General features: G+C 39.4%; 1 protein-coding gene and 1 long non-coding RNA gene across 3 annotated transcripts in view; one reads left to right on the forward strand and one right to left on the reverse strand.

Moving 5' to 3' along the window:
* The window catches only part of LOC138746138 (uncharacterized), a 34,729-nt gene extending 20,147 nt beyond the window's left edge, over nucleotides 1-14,582 (reverse strand). Inside the window, exon 1 of the long non-coding RNA XR_011346720.1 lies at nucleotides 14,391-14,582. This is a non-coding gene — a long non-coding RNA (uncharacterized lncRNA). The remainder of the gene's footprint in view (nucleotides 1-14,390) is intronic.
* LOC138746137 (protein O-mannosyl-transferase TMTC2-like) overlaps nucleotides 1-17,152 on the forward strand; it is a 135,940-nt gene that overhangs the window by 84,533 nt on the left and 34,255 nt on the right. The window contains exons 5-8 of one of the 2 annotated variants that reach the window (XR_011346719.1): nucleotides 3,485-3,570; nucleotides 4,649-4,833; nucleotides 7,150-7,256; nucleotides 15,903-15,981. Coding sequence is in view for 1 of the 2 variants with exons in the window: in XM_069904034.1 (XP_069760135.1) it covers nucleotides 3,485-3,570; nucleotides 4,649-4,833; nucleotides 15,903-15,981 (350 nt within the window). In the remaining variant the exon portion in view is untranslated. The remainder of the gene's footprint in view (nucleotides 1-3,484; nucleotides 3,571-4,648; nucleotides 4,834-7,149; nucleotides 7,257-15,902; nucleotides 15,982-17,152) is intronic. The other variant, XM_069904034.1, reaches the window with a different exon arrangement.

Below are 17,152 nucleotides of genomic sequence, written 5' to 3' on the forward strand. Positions count from 1 at the left end.
ATGTCAGCCCATATTAATATTTATCAAGATAGATTACTTAATTTAGGGCCATTTTACAGCAGGTAAGGGACTTGTTAATTTATGCACAGGGTGGGCATTGCCATTAACAACATTATCATTTATTATCTGCATTTAATTATCCTATAATTTAGGAAGCAGGCTTGGGCCATTTGTGGGTCTCTCAGATCAGTATTGGTCAGGCCAGGTGATGATACCAGGCTCCCTTCACTGAAGGAACAAGACTGGTTTTTACAAAAGTCTGATAGTTTCATGCCTACTGCAACTGAGACTGCATTTCTTTTCATTTCAGGTTGTATTTTATTCAATTTAAGTTGACTGGCAATTAAAATGGAATTAGATTTGAACTTGGGTTTCTGGTAGGTTAACCATTATGCTAACATACCCCCAGAAAAGTAGGAAGGCGGAGAGGGTTTAGGAAGGAATTCCAGAGTTCTGGACTTCAGCAGCTGAAGGAATGGCTGCCAGATATGGATCCATATGGGGATGTGCCAGAGTCCAAAATTGGGGAGCGTGTGTATCTAGGAAGGCTATAAAATTAGAAATGAGAAGCAAGATCAAAGAATATTGTTACAGGCAAGGAAGACGTATTTAATATCAAAACACAGCTTGACTAGGAAACTTGGTAGATAAACATACTCAATCTGAACTGGCCATCAAGCAAGGTAGGAAACCATTTAATTGGGAAACTTTCAGTAACAAGGTAAGGAAATTTGGCATAGAGTTTCAGTGCCAGCGACCGGGATTCGAATCCTCCGCTGTCTATAAGGAGTTTGTATGTTCTCCTTGGGTCTGCGAGGGTTTCATCCCGCCATTCAAAATTAACCGAGGGCTGTAGGTCAATTGGGTGTAACTGGGGGCCGAATATATATATATATATATATATATAAATTCAGTGTTAGTTTTGATTCAAAGACATTTTGAGGAAAAAAGGAAAGAAAACTTTAAATCATACATTATCATGCCTTTCTGACATGATCAAAAAGGATTACTTTCAACCAAAATGTATGTACCAACGAATAAATTCCATTATTTGTTGATGAACACATACCCTCAGGTACAGAAAGTCTGTTTCATGTTTCTTTTCTAGTCATACCATCATGCTTTTATTATCATTCAATGGGACTCTCAAAATAGAGAGAAAGGACCTTGATTTAATATCTTATCCAAAGGCAAGATCTTGGATAGTGCAGTGTTGCCTTGGTTCTTCAGTGGAGTACAATCCATCATCGAGTTGTCCTTTTAAGGAACAACATGAACCTTTCACCAAAAACGTTTTAATTTAAAGCATTTTGGTGGGGCATCTTTGAAACACTGTTATTACATCATCTCTTTACCCTCATGATGTCAGGAATAAGAAGAGTTCCTCTCAGTATTTTTTAAACAATCTGCTTCACAAAATTGTTGATAAGCTTCCCATTATTATTCATTCATGATTGCTTTACCCATTTAGCTTTTGCCTAGTGTGCAATATAGAGATAAATAGAGGGTATAGTGCTAGTGAAGTGGTTAAATTACAACTCATTATCCAGAGGGCTAGACTAAAAATCCATACACTTGAGTTCAATTAGCACCACAGCCACTTAAAAATCTAGAATTTTAAGAAAGGAAAATGCAGTTATTCTATCAAATAAAGGAGCAGAGTTCTGGCAGCACCCTGCTTTATTTCTTTCATGGCAATGGTGGTAGAAATAAGAAGAAAAATAAAAGCCTCGCTGATGCTTGGAATCTGTAACAAAAACAGGAGCATTGCTGGAAACACTCAGCAATTTGTCTGCTCAAAAACAGGCAAGCTGACATGGCTGATATGTGCACCCTATCACAACTGGAATCAATATAGATCTGTCCTTGTGCGAATGAGCATGCCTTCTATCAACCTGTCTCTTATGGTTGATAAGAACATAAAAAATACTCTTACAAGGCAATATAGACCCTTGAGTCTGGTGAACTATTCAATAAGTTTGTAGCTCTTCAGAATGTTAATCTCTATTTTCCTGCCTAATCTCTTAGACCTTGATACACCCCTAGATTGGTTGTTTTTATTTTGCAATCAAGTTTGATGGATACTTGATCTTGGAAAAAAAAGAGAGGATTGAATTATCCTGATGTTCTGCTTGTCCAGTTCAGATACCATTTGATATTCGTGTTGGCATTTGTTGGGGTTCTTTTGCGTAACTTTGGCAAAGAGCACTGGGTTGCTCAATGACGGAATGGTGCAAGCTAAAGGTTTATTTGCAGCAAATATTTCCTATTTTGGATGCAAATTCACTTGACAGCTTGATTCTGGAGCTTGCATTTGAGCAAGAGGAAGCTGTACTGTTCCATATGCAGAAGTTTTGAACTTTGAGCAAGTAAATTAATATGTCTTTTGTGATGCCAATGTTCTCTTTGACAGAAATCCAGTAAAATGGTTTAGTTTTCCTTTGTATCTGTGAAACAAGACCACTATGGAAGGGTGTAAAAAGGTCATTGTAAAATAAAAGGTAATTTAAAAATATTTAACTAGAGGAAGGACTGTTTTCTACGGTGTATTTTCTGTAACAGCATCCTTGCACTGTCTATTAGAAGATATAGAATGGCAGGCGGTGGAAGGTAATGGTGCATGTTAGGTAGCCTGAAGAATCCTTTACTACGAAATTGAAAGAAATTTGTACCTGTGATTTATCTTTCCTTCATTGCTTCTTTGACCCCCAGTAGTTGCCAATAAAACAAGGCTGATCAGCCCACATCTTAGCATATTTATCTTTGTCTGGTTGCTGTCAGTTAAATATGCAAGGGGTTTCAACACAATCACCAGATCAGAACTTCTGCATTATAGTGAGATCCTGTCTACTTCAATAGGGATTCCAAATGGTCCAAACCTTTCAAGTTAAAATGGCATCATGGGACTTCCTTGCAGTGTTTTTATATTCACTTCCCTGGGCACCTTGATTTTACCCAGCAAAACGACTGGCAATTGAAACAGAGACTAAATAACAGTATTGTGTTTTGTCAAATACTTGACCGGCTATCCAGAATAAAGCTCAGAAGCAAACCAGGTGATTCTTCAAAAATATTAACTTCATTTGTTTCTCACTTGATGCCCAATATCTTGTAAAAGAAATGTCATTACAAGAAACGAAAGATGGAAAGAGACATGGGGCGAGGCAGGCAAATTTTGGGAAAATTGATGAAATTATTTGAGATCTGTGCCACTCAAAGTCAGAATTACGGCTTAGCATCTTGCATGATGGTGAAAAGGGAACACCTGGAGGCAAAGAAACTTTCTCAAGAGAAAGGTTGATGTGTTTGAAGTTGAATCCAATTTGGGTTTTTAAAAAAAAAAGGAAATGCAGCTTTTATCAATCTAGATCAATATGTTTTATCCATGCATTTGTGATCCAATATTTGTCTGAAATCCTGCCCGTCTCCAGAGGACATAATGTCTTGGTCTTTCTTGTGAACACTGTGTTTTTTTTTAAATCAGAGGACTTCTCCTTCAGGAAAATGATCGGTTCACAGAGGCCCTTCATTACTATAAATTGGCCATCGGTAGCAGACCCACCCTGGCATGTAAGTAAATGCTTAACTTTGAAAACATTAAACAGCTCTTTGCGTTTCAAAATAACTAATTTGTTGTATATTTTTTTCCATTTGAAGTAAAGCACTGCTGTCCAGATTTAGGGTATTAATTTAAAACAAACCAAATGTGAGTTGGTCTACGCTCATTACGATGTACCAATTAAAATGTCACTCTGGTAATTTATGGCTATTTCTCTTTGCAGCAACAGTATGGTGAAAGACCATTATGCCCAGTCTCTGCTCAATTAACTAAAAATGTTTTTTGTTGCCAATTATCTTATTTATTTGAAAATAGTTCTGGTGCATTGATGTTTGATTCTTCCATATGTTTCTGCTCAAAACTCCAGACTGAATTCAAATGACAAGGGTCAGGCAAAAACTGCTCATAATTGGATGGCTGTATTTATTTTGAGATGTACATTTCAATGGATATTGGAATGGCATTGTGCAATTTTGTACCAATGTGTTCCTGGCTTATAAATAGATGGAAGAAATCCAAGAATTTCCCCTGATAGACCACCATGCATTTAGCTAAATCTAGACTTGAAAATTATCTCAAGAATGGGACCTGACCCAATATGTTAACTGTCCATTTCTCTCCAGGGATGCTTCTTGACCTGTTGAGTCCATCCAGCCTCTCATTGTTTGAACAAAATTCCAGTGTCTGCGATGCTTGACTTTCTCTTGGCTAAATTGAGAGACTGGTTACTTACCCATCGTGTTTCAGAAATACCAGTTGGCAATTGTATTATGAGCAAGAGAATAAAATACACACGAATGATCAGAAAAACATACTTGGCCACATCAAATGACTTGTCTTGCAAATTCATTGCCATTATATCTCAGTTGAATTGTATTGTCCGAATGGATTAACAATGGGTCAATTTTATGTTTGTATTTGATACACTTTCTCGTGGTCCACAGCATCTTTTTCAGTGTTGAATTGTGGAAAATTCAGCCTTCTGTTGCAGGTGATACAATAATATATGGTAAAAGGGAATATAGCCCTTGTGCTTAATTAACATTGCTGGCAATAATTTATTCTTCCTTCTGTTTTTTTTTGTTACAGCTGCTTACTTGAACACTGGGATTATTTTAATGAACCAGGGCAGGTTGGAAGAAGCAAAGAGAACCTTTATTATATGTGCTGACATTTCAGATGAAAACCTCAAAGATCCTCACACTCATAAGAGTTCTGTAACAAGCTGCTTGTACAACTTAGGCAAACTTCTACATGAGCAAGGACAACATGAGGTAGGAGCAGAAAAGGAAGCCCATCTGTTACAATCAGTGTGCAAGGAACTGGAGTGATACAGTCACTGGAGACTATTTAATAATCCAAGTAGATCAAGGTCCAGATATTCTTTTATTAATTTAAGTGCAATGTTTTTGTGAGGGTCTCTGTTGTTGCTCGTGAATCCTAACCTGCTGTGTGAAGCAGAACAGGTTTGTATACTTCACAAGCTCAAAGGCCTGGAATGGTGGAACAAATGGGGAAAGATGCAAGTCTTTGGATGGATCACAGATAATGGGTTGCAAAGGTGGAAAGAATTAGTTAGAAAGGATGACTTGGCTTGCATGTTCAGAGAGAGTTTGCAACTGGAATATCAGATAGGGGCATGGAGGGCAGGGTTAATGTGGTGGTTGCGTGTGGGAGGGGGCGCTGAGGGTTATGATCAATCTCCAGCAGGGGTGGTGGGATAGCAGTTAGGAAGGGGGAAGGGGGTAAAGTTCACAGCTGAAGTGGGGTCTACAGAACCTGAGGTGGAGCTGACACACTGGTTTTATTTTACTTGGTAAACCCATCTGAAACTGGTTCCCAGTGCCAGTCTCCAGAGATATTTTTGTTAAAATATGACCCAAAAAAATGGCATATTCAAAAATTGCTTCTGCAAGCATGGTTTACAATGTCTTCAGCCACACACCGAAGTATTGCAACACATGCTATACATGACTGGATGTCCCTCCAAACATTGTCATCATTAGGCAGCTTGTCAAAGAAAACCATAATTACCGTCACATTCCAGTTCTTGCTGGCAATTTTTTCTTAGAAATGTACTCATGAAGCTGATCTAAATGTTGTAATGATGCAATGAAATTCCAATGGGCATAACTGCTCTAATTCTGAAAACTATGTATAGATGGTATGGTTTTGCAGTCTGCCACCCTTTATTGAACAAAATTAATAATATTTAAAAAACACTCATTGGGGGAGAAATGTCTTTTGATAAAAGCTGAATGAGGGAAAAGGTTAAACGTTTGACCATCTTTGCACTTCCTCATTCATTTATTCCTTTTGTTTGTGTGTGTGTGTACTTGTGTGTATAGATGTATGTATGTGTATATACATGTGTATGTATACTACAATATTCGCTCTTTACCGCTGCTGCAAAGCAACAAATTTCATGACTTGTTCATGACAATAAATTCTGATTCTGTTATCTGTATATAAATGTACATCAGGATATATTTATATATCCTGACGTTCATGACAAACAGTACTATGTGAGTATCTTCACTAGGGAGCACTCCAACTATTCAAAAAAGCTGCTCATTGACCCCCCTCTTACAGGCAATTAGGAACAGGCAATAAATGCTCATCTTGCTAATGGTATTGTTTTCCCATTAACAAATAACATCTAATTAAGCATGTTTATCTGTGATAGCTATTGGAATTTATCATTTAAAGAACTGATAAAAGATTTATTGATCTGAAGTTTTAAAACATGTCACTTATCACTCCGATAAATGATGCTCATGTAAAACCTAGTGAAAGACAATGTTAAATATTTATTCTGTTTTTTTTGGTCTGGAGTGAATTTAATGTAGAGAGGAAATTCATGGCCGAGGTCAGAATGTGTAGTGGAGCATGGCAGCTGGGAGCTGCAGTCCTGTTGTTAATCTGTGCCACTGGTTTGAGTTTGAAATTGCGAGGGATGAGATATTACTTCTGGCAGGCAACTCTCTGTGTGGTTCAGAGGTCATCCCCTCTCTGCAGCAAAAAGACAAGAAATCAGTCATCAGCTGAAGAAGACCGTGTCAGTGCAATAAGGATCTTAAAATTGTTGGCATTATTGTGGATTTGATAATAATAGAGTGAGTTTTTTGTGTGCTCAGGCTAACCAATCTTCTTGGAATGAGGATGCCTCAACTACCAATGAAATAACAAAGGGGGACAGGCAGATAATATCCTGAATGGTTGATGTAGCAGTTAGTGCAACATTACAACCGCTCAAATCTGGCCATATGTACGGAGCTTGTATGTTCTATGCGCATCTCCATAGGTTTCCTGACATATTCCAAAAATCATATGGGATTAGAAAGTTATTTGGTTACATGGCTGTATTTGGACACCATGGTCTTGTGAGCCACAAGGGTCTGTTACCATGTTGTATTTCTAAATTTAAACTAATGTATCAAAGAACAACATAACATATTCTCAAATATAATGAATGTGTAAAAAAAAAAACTTCTGTGTGCATTGACTGAGCATTTAGTTATAATTTGTAGAGGTTAATGGCTAATGGTATAATTTGCCTTGCATTCCTCTGAAAGATCATTCTTCCACAGGTAAAGAGACCTACATTGCTCACATTATCAAGGTTTGTCTCAACAAGACCCAGTACGACTACAGCAAAACATCCCATACGTGTGCTCGGTTCCTTTTGCTTTGAAGGGTAACATATATTTGGCTTCATAAATATGTGCTTTTCCTGCAGATTTATTTTTATCAACTGTGTACAAGGACACCCAGGTGTCATTATATTATCTCCCTTTCCTAATCTCCTGCCATTCAAATAATAATCTGCCTTCATTTGCCACCAAAGTGGATAACATCATATTTATCCAACTATTCTGTATCTGCCCAATCGCTCAAACAATTCAAATCATTCTGGGGTGGTAGGATTAGTGTAGCGGTTACCACAAAGCTTTTACCAGCACCAGCGATTGGGACTGGGGTTCGAATCCCTTGCTGTCTGTGAGGAGTTTGTACATTTTCCCCATGTCTGCATGGGTTTCCTCCATTTGCTTCAGTTTCCTCCCACCATTCAAAAACATACCCGGGGGGTGGGAGGGATTGTAGGTCAATTGGAAGCAATTGGCCTGTTTCCATGTTGTATGTCTTTAACAAAAAAAGTTTCACCCTTTCTGCAGCTGACTATCCTATCTACCTATGTAGATAACCTGGAGATATTACATTTAAGTCCTTTATCCAGATCATTAATATGTATTGTGAATGACAAGGATCTGTTTATTCCGGCTTCATGTTTCCTGTCTGATCCAGCTCACTCTCTGCAACATGATATTTCCTTAAGTCCCACATGCTTTCACTTTGTAACTAATTCTAATGTGGGACCTTGTTGAAAACCTGTTGGATGCTTTGCTTGAGTTGTTCTGCATTTTCACTTGACTTTTGCTTGTGACCATTGAGGCACCTGTTCCTTTGCCTGCTTATTTTGCTTGGTCAGGAGGTGGGGAGTCCGATGAGTTGACGAATATGCTGTACAATTTTCCAAGAAGGCTTGAAGAAAATGCTTCAATTATTTCCTCTGTTCTTTTCATAGTAACTTGTCATGAAAGAATTTGGAGTGGAATTCCTGGTTTGGGTGTTTGGTGTTGCATGCAAAACAATCCCACCTCCTTATCAGATTTGACTGAGTGCAATTGTGGATATTATTTGAGTGAGGAAGCTGACAATTATTATACTTGTTGTAGCACCTGTAGCAATAGCATTGGTTGTATCTCTCCAGTGCTCTGAGCTGTCTTTGGAAGGAAGCCTAGGTCACATCTAGGAGGGCTGGGGTTGAAGGTCCTCAATAGACCATGATCTGAAGTCCAAAATTAGGTTCAGAGATATAGCATGGTAGAAGGTCATTCAGGCCCATGAACCCATGCTACCCAAATACACTAATTAACCTGCAAACTCTGTACGTTTTTAGACAGCAGGAGGAAACGAGAATGTGCAAACTCCTTACAAACCCAGGTCACAATGGCACTAATAATAGTGTTGAACTAACCCTAACTTCAGTCTATTCTTGGAGAGCCAAAGGCTAATGTAATAGAAGTGGTGGGGTTTTTTTTGTCATTGATGTATGCCTTTGTGGGATATAGAAAATGATCCATGTTGTCCAGAATCTAATCATGGATCTTTATTGTCAGGGATAGTGTGGTGCACCTGGGATGCCTTTGTGGAAATCTTTTTGTCTTATGAATGCTGATCTGAGGCCCATTCTCTCAGCTTCAGTGAATTTAACTCCCATGAGTACATTTGGTCAAACATCATCTGCATAATGCAGTTCAAGGACTGAAATTGAAGTGACTTTGGCTCCAGAATGGAGGGAATATTCAACAGTTTTCCATTCTTGTTCATTAGCTCCATGCCAATGAAGAGCTTGTTTAGGACAAGGTCCTGTGTTATAATGAGGAAGATTGTGAGGGAAGCTGGAGTGATTTCACAGCCATGTTGAGCCAACCTGCATTTGGATTGGATCAGGAGGAGCCCTGTTGATTAGGATCATTCCTTGCTTATCATTCTGTAACAGGTAGAGAATGCAGACGAAATTCTGGGTCAACTACTTTTGAGGATTCTCCATAATTTTAATTTAAACATATAATACACTAACTGGCCCTTTCAGCCTATGAGCCCTTTACTGATGAATAACATCCATGAGACCAATTAATCCACTGACCCTTATATCTTTGGAAGGAGGGAGAAAACCAGAGCACCAAAAGGAAATCTATGAGGACATAGGGAGAATCTGACAGACAGCTCTGGATTTGAACCCAGGTCGTTGGTGCTGAATTAGTAGGGTGCTAATCGCCACACTAATGTTTTGAGTTAATGAAGCTGAAGGCTTTTGTGAGGTTAACAAAGGCTGACCCAATGTTATTTCCTTGGAGACTAACACTGTAGGTTCTATTCTCTTTCTGTACCAGTTATTTTCTTCCATTCCAATCCAAATCACATGTGATAGCATCCAATGACTCTGTTATCATTTTTGCAGGTAGAGTTCCAAATTCTAACCACTGCGTGCAAAAATATTTTTGTCACATTTCCCCAATAATGTTTGTCGACAGCAGAGCAGCAGGGGCAGCAAGTGGAGAAATTGAGGGGATGGAAGGTGTTATGGCAAGTAAGTCTGAAAGGAAAGGATAGGTAAGTAAACACGGTGAATGATGGGCTGAGGTGTATTTACAGTAGAAGTCCAAAAATCAGGACACATGAGAATCCAGACACCTGAAAATCCGAACTTTTATTTTGAAAGCTCTCAAACATTTTAAATTTAGTGGGCTTTTATGTGCAAGTTTAAGCACCATAGATACATAGTGGCAACAAGGGACCACTTTATTTTTCTTTAAAACTGCTTGTTTTGATAAATTAAATATGCGGTACTTAATAACGAATAAACTATCAGAATTTACCTGTACCTCCTTAAATCTGAATTTCAAAAGTACTGCCCGAGAATCTGGAAAATCCAGATTGACCCAATCCCCCAGCAGTCTGGATTTTTGGATGACACGGTTATCACAACACTGTTACAGGGCCAGTGATTGGGAGTGGGGTTCGAATCCTGTGCTTTCTGTAAGGAGTTAGTATGTTCTCCCCGTATCTGCGTGAGTTTTTTTTTCCCCGGGGGCTCTGGTTTCCTCCCACCGTTCGAAACGTACTGGCAGTTGGAGGTCATTTGGGCGTAATTGAAGGGATGTGTCTCAGGTTATTGACAGTGCAAGAGAGGATATTGCTAGGGTGGGGCCTTGACAGAGATCTTTGCATCCTTGGGTGGGATTCAAGAGGAGTGGAAAGTAGCCAATGTTGTACTTCATTCAAGAAAAGTAATAGGGATATTCCAGGAAATTATGGATTGGAGAATCTCAACTCAGTGGTAAGAAAGCAATTGGAGAGGATATTTAGGGATTGGATTTACACACATTTGGGAAGGCAGTTAGCATGGATTTGTTCAGGTCAGGTCAAGTCGTACAAATTTGGGTTTTATGAGAGGGTGACAAAGGCCGTTGATAAGTGTAGGACAGTGGATGTGGTGTATATAGATTCTAGTGAGACATTTGATGAGGTCTGTCATGGTAGGCTATTCCAGAACATAATGGTGCATTGGATCAATTGAAAATCGATAGTTTGGATTCTGAATTGGCTTGACCATAAAAGACAGAGGGTACTACTGGTAGAAGGTGTTCTTCTGGCTGGCAGTCTGTGACCAGATATGTTCCGCATTTATTTCTATTGAGACTTTTGTTTGTGTCTTTAATTATTTATCCAAGTCATTTATACAATGCGGGAGAAACTCAGCAGGTCAAACAGTGTACCTTATTTAGCCAAGATAAAGATACACAACCAATGTTTTGGGCTTGAGCCATTCATCAAGGTATGAGCAAAATGCAAACAGGCACCAGAATAAAATGGTGGGGTGGGGAGAAGCATCTGCCCACACAAGAGGTAATAAGTGCATGAAGGAGCGAGGGCACAAGAGAAAACAAGGAAGGAGTGAAAGCTCCATGAATGAAGAGGAAAGGGGGTAGAGAGCTGGAGGAAAGGAGACAAAGGGATGGGGAGAGAGGGAGAAGTGGGCTAGCAGAAGAAGACGATGTTAATGCCATCCAGTTGGAGAGTGCCAAGACAAAATATTAAGGTGTTGCTCCTCCAACTTAGATTGCCTTGGATTGGCAGTGCACAAGGTCATGGACAGATATGTCGGTGGGTGAGTGGGGCCACTGGGAGATCCCTGTCATTGATGCAGATGGAGCGAAGGTGCTCAACAAAGCAATCTCCCAGCCTGAGCCCAGTCTTTCCAATGTCGTGGCCACAATGGGAGCACTGAATGCAGTAGATAACTCCCACTAATTCATGTGGTGTTGCTTCAATTGGAAGGACTGTTTGGGGCCCCAAATAGTGGTGAGGGAGGAGGTGCAGGCGCAAGAGTGGCACTTACTGTGGCCAGAAGGGAAGGTGTCAAGGGAATGATTAGTAGAATGAAGGAGTCACAGAGGGAGTGGTTGCTACAGAAGACAGAGGGAGGAAGATGTGTCTGATGGTGAGTTCATGTTGTAGGTGACGGAAATTGAGTAGGATAATATGTTGGATGCGAAGGCTGGTAGGTGAGGATAAGAAAAATCCTGTTTTTGTTGAGTCTAGGACTAGAGTGGGACAGGGCAGATGTACGGGAAATGAAGGAGATGCAGGTAAGGGCTGAGTTGATGTTGGTGGAGGGGAAACAACTATTTTTTTTAAAGAAGTACAAGCATATGGATGGATCAATTAAGTTTATAGATGGCGTAAAAATGGCTTGAATTGTGGACAGTGTAGAGGGCTACCAAAGGATATAGACCAGTTACAGATGTCATGTGGGCAGAGAAACGGCAGATTGACTTTAATCTGAGCAAGTGTCAGTGCTGCACTTTGCAAGGTCAAATGTAAGGTGAAAGTGTACAGTTAATGGCAGGATTCTTAAAAGCATTGATGTGCTGAGGGATCTGGGGATCCAGGACAATAGATCTCCAAAAGCGGCCATGCTTGTGTTAACTGATCATGGACTTTATATTCCCTTCCTTTACTGACTGCTTAGTGGTTTTTTTTTAAACATTTTCCCATTCTTCGATTTTGCCACTAGTTTTTGTGACTTTGTATGCACTTCATTAGTTTTCCAAAGGCGGCTCTTCCCACTCTAACTGTCCTTGCCTTTAAAAAGAATATAATTTCATGAGGAAAATGTGAAAAAATCTCATTGAAAGTTGTCCATTGTTCCTCAGAAGTCCCAATGAATGGGTATTCCTATTCTACGCTATTGGAAGGGGTGACCGGAGTAATGATGAAGTAGATATGACATCTGAATATGCAGGGAATAGAGGGATATGTATCATGTGCAAGCAGAAGAGTTTTTGTTAAATTTGACATCCTGTTCAGCACCAGCTTCGTGGGGTGAAGGGTCTGCTTCTATGTGTGCTCCTTGATGTCCACTTGTCCTCTCACTGTGAATCTGTGCCCCTGATCCTTAAACCACCCATTGATTGGAAAAGCTGCTCTCTGTCGCCCATATAAATCCATCAAGACCTTGCACACTTCTAGAACGGCTCCTCTCAAACGTTTCTCAAAGTAGAACAACTTCAGTTTCTCCGTTTAACTGAAATTCCTCATTCCTGGAATCATTTTAGTAAGTAGCTGTGGCTAATTTCTCTCGTGTGATATGTGATGTCTGCATCTCATCTTTCAGCAGCATCCCTATTTTAAACCAAGCTCTCAAGCTTATCTGGATAATCCCACAAAAATATCTTTAAACAATCCATCACAAGTTAAATACACCACTGAATTCTCCTGAGTCTTTTCAGTTCCAGGGGCAATGGACTAGAAGGAGATATGCTTGCTGAATGTACCACAAATATCTTTAAACTGAAGTAATTATTAAGTGGGCAAAAGAAAACAGAGAAAGTTTATCTCAAATATTTTGTTAATTGATGGGAAAGGGCTATTTTACATATGAAAGCAAATCGTGTCGGTGACATGGAATCCTAGAGTTATGCAGCACCGACCAGGTTCTTCGGCCCCACTTGTCCATGCTGACCATTCTGATGCTTGTCCCATTTGCTTGCATTTGGTCCATATTCTCATCAACCCTTCGTATACGTGCATCTGCCCAATTTGCAATTTGCCCTCTTGGTTCTGTGAAGTTTGTGAGTGTACAATTTTCCCAGCTTTTTGCTGTAACCATCCAAATTCCACAATTACTTGACTGTCTCCATTTCAATTTCTTTACTAAATCAGCTCCTGCTACATTTTTGGATAGTGCCTTCTAATCCACACAGCTCTTGGAATGCAACCTTTTCCTTAGCTACACTTTATTTTTGGCATTTACTTTCAACCTCCCTTGTTTTTAAAATTAATTTTTTTGTGGCTTGAGAACCACTGGCAAAGCCAATATTTCTTGCCCATCCTAATTGACCTTGCCTGTGAGCCACTTTCGTGAACCACTGTGGTTTTTCAGGTGAAGTTAACTCCCTTGGATGGTGCAGATGGAGAGGGATTTCTGCGATATGGACCCAGCGATGATGAAGGACTCTTGGTATGTTTCTAGGTCTGGACGATTGGAGACTCGGAGAGGAATCAATAGCTGGAGCACCCGCCACCCTCATTCTTCTTGGAAATGGGATTTGGCAGCTGCAATTGGAACAGTCTGGAGGACACTCCATTGAATTTAGTAGTTGGAGCACACTGCAGCTCGTTTATGCTGGTGTGGGAGGGAATGAATGAGCAAGGTGTTAGATAGATTTAATAGAGTGGGCTGCTTTCTCTTGGATGGCATTGATTGCTGATTGTTTACCCACATATTTCCTTATCTCATTCTGTTTTAGATAACTACTGAATCATCTCTGAGAACAGGCTCAACTTTCTAATCTCTTGCCAAAGCATAAATCCCTAATCCCTAGTCACATCCTACTACACATCCTTCACACAATTTTAATTGTTTATGTCTTCTATGAAGTATTGCACCCAGAATTGTCTACATTACTTCTGCGTGGGAGCTAACCAGTGATTTATAAAGTTCCAGTACGAGCTCCTTGAGCTGTAAACAGAGCAAAATAATACACAAGCAAAATAGCCCATAAATTGTGACTCACCTCATTAGCTTGAACTGCTAGCATTTTGTTTTGTGTGTAATGACACAGCACCAAGATTTCCCTACTTAAGCACTCAAAATCCTCCATTTATATTGCACCAAGTTTCCATAACTTTTATGGCAGATTTCTAATGTTTGGTCATTGATTATCCACTATTCCATTTCCTATCGAAAGATAAAACCTACCTTAGTTATTGGTGTCATGAGTTGTCTCTCGTTCCTTCATGAAAGTCAACTTCTCTTTGTATATCAAGACGGAAACCTCTTCAGTAGACATTTTACTGAGTGTAAATTCACAACCTCTCTCTAAATTGGGCAGTGATTCTGCCTTTCAGACTAACTTTTAAGAGATCAATTTTCACAGCTTCCTTTATTGACATTCACGTCTCTGCTGATTCTTCCAAAAAAAAGCTGGCAAAAATTAAGGATATGTGTCAACACCAGGATGTTAGCCATCTCCCAATGGCTCCAGATTGGTCATGAATCAGCTGTTTATTTGGAACTGTGGAAAACCACTGACTTCCTTGCAGTCTTGTTGGCTTATAGCTTCAATGATAGTCAACCTACTGTGGTGGTGTCTGGAAAAACAATTCCCGGTCATGCTCACATACTAAAACAATTTATGTTAGATGTGTAATAGGGTCAATTCTGGCTCAGTGGATTGTACTCTCACTTCTGAGTCGGAAGCTTCAATTCCTGCAACTAGAGCACAAATATCTAAGATGTCACACCAGTGTAACACCAATGGAGTCCATATTGCCTTTCTCCTTCAAGGTTTCCAATAGTTCCGTGGCCTAGTGTGGAAATGCAGATTTGATAGCACCAGGATTTGGACCTGTGTTCCTGAATCAATAATTTAAAGTAACAGGCCACCTGGTTGACATCATGTTACTGAAAGTGCTTGCTTGACACCAGGTTTTCTGCATTGAAGTTGTGTCGACAGTTCAAAAATCTTTCATTGGATAGAAACCCTCTTGAGATATTCTTTAACGTAAATCTCCTTTAAACTTTAACCCTCTCATCTTAAACCAGTGCCCTCTAGTATTTAATGTGTGATCCTGGGGGAAACTACCCCAGTAGTTCTCAACCATTTTCTTTCCACTCACATACTACATTAAGTAATCCCTATGCCATATGTCCTGTGATTAGTAAGGGATTGCTTAAGATGGTGTGCGAGTGGGAAGGAAAGATTGAGAATCACTGCTATAGACCCAATTGTTACTGAAATATTTAGCTTGAAAAAAATTGTCATTGGCCCATTTCCTTTGGAATTACAAAACCGTGCACATAACAAGTCAATGAGGTACGATTAAAACAGTGGTTTTCAAACGTTTTCTTTCCACCCACATACCACCTTCAGCAATCCCTTACTAATCACAGAGTACCTATGGCATAGGGAATAGTTAAAGTGATAGGCGAGTGGGGGGAAAAAAGGTTGAGAATCACTGATCTACCCTACCTTGACTTCTGATTTTATATATTTCTATCACATTGTCCTTAAGCCCTGCTTTTGTATTGAAGTCTTAGTTTTAGCCTTTGAAAAAAACTTTAAGCCACTTTATTGTGCAACAGCATGTGTGTGTGTGTGTGTGTGTGTGTGTGTGTGTGTGTGTGTGTGTGTGTGTGTGTGTGTGTGTGTGTGTGTTTATGTATGCGTTTGATCATTTTTATGGGGTTTTTTTCCTTTCTTGTTTGCAGGATGCACTAATTGTCTATAAGGAAGCAATACAGAAGATGCCAAAACAGTTTGCACCACAGAGTTTGTATAACATGATGGGTTAGTATGTCATTTTTGGTCTTGCAATATGTGTCACATGCACTGAAGCAAATATGACTAATAATTCATCTCTAGTCAATAATGCTAAATTAGCAATGCAGTGCCAGCAAGTTTTACTCAGCTGTCCAAGTTCATTACTTTGAAGGCATAGTAACGTGACTGCATAACGCTTTGAGTCATCCTGTCATGGGAATGAATCTCTTGCAGTTATCTTCATCAATGAACATTGAACACTTGATCTGGAAAATGCCATTGATCCATTCCAGAGGCAGCTTAACTATATTTGCTCTCCCCCCTACTTCAGAGAGGTTTTCTTTCTCTTTGCCCCTACCCACATTCTCCACTATGATTATAAGCATTGTATGAAACTATTCATTTTTAAAAAATAATTGCAGCCCCTTTTAACTTCACCATGATCTCTACTTTCAAAGCTTAGGCTCTAATCCAGTTGCTGCAAAGCATCTTTTCTGACTTAGCTAGCTCAGTGTAGCCATATCATCTTGTCGAAGTGGCTCCGGCCAATAACCTCAAGAAAAATTTTAAACTGATGAATCTCTCAATTAAGATCAAAATCTGAGACACAATAAGGTAATATTAAAATTGTGATGTGGAGCACAACATGTGCGGCTTATTAGGCAGTGAGGAAAAAAAAAACAATTCTTTTTATATTAGTCAAAGTACCACACAGTGAAATTGCTTGTTAAAAAGCAACCAAAATCTATATTGAACTGGTGCAAGTACCAGTACAGGCACATTACTATTTGGTTTGAGTGCAACGAACAGAATGAGTTTGTTACAGTTGCCAGATGAGGCGAGTCATATTGTAAATTTATTATCATGCCACAAAGCTTTCTTAGACTATCACTTGCTGAAGGATTATGAAAACCTCTTGTCCAAGGGGAAAATATTATTGTAGGAAAACATAATTTATCTTAAGCTGTTCAATTTCTTTTGAAAGAAATATGTGAAAAAAGGTAATATTTTAAAATAGTCTGTGACTAATGCCTCCCTTGTTACAGACAGACATATCATTAAAAACTATATGGAGGGCAGTAAATATAGCTCAAACAATCCCTCGGCCTAAAAACAAACATTGTGTCTTTCGATTTAAACGTGCCCTTTTAAGTTGCAGCCAAGCCCCAAGAAACCTTCATAGTTGTCTCCTCATTCA

The sequence above is a fragment of the Narcine bancroftii genome, chromosome 11 (genome assembly GCF_036971445.1).
Source record: "Narcine bancroftii isolate sNarBan1 chromosome 11, sNarBan1.hap1, whole genome shotgun sequence".
NCBI lineage: Eukaryota > Metazoa > Chordata > Chondrichthyes > Torpediniformes > Narcinidae > Narcine > Narcine bancroftii.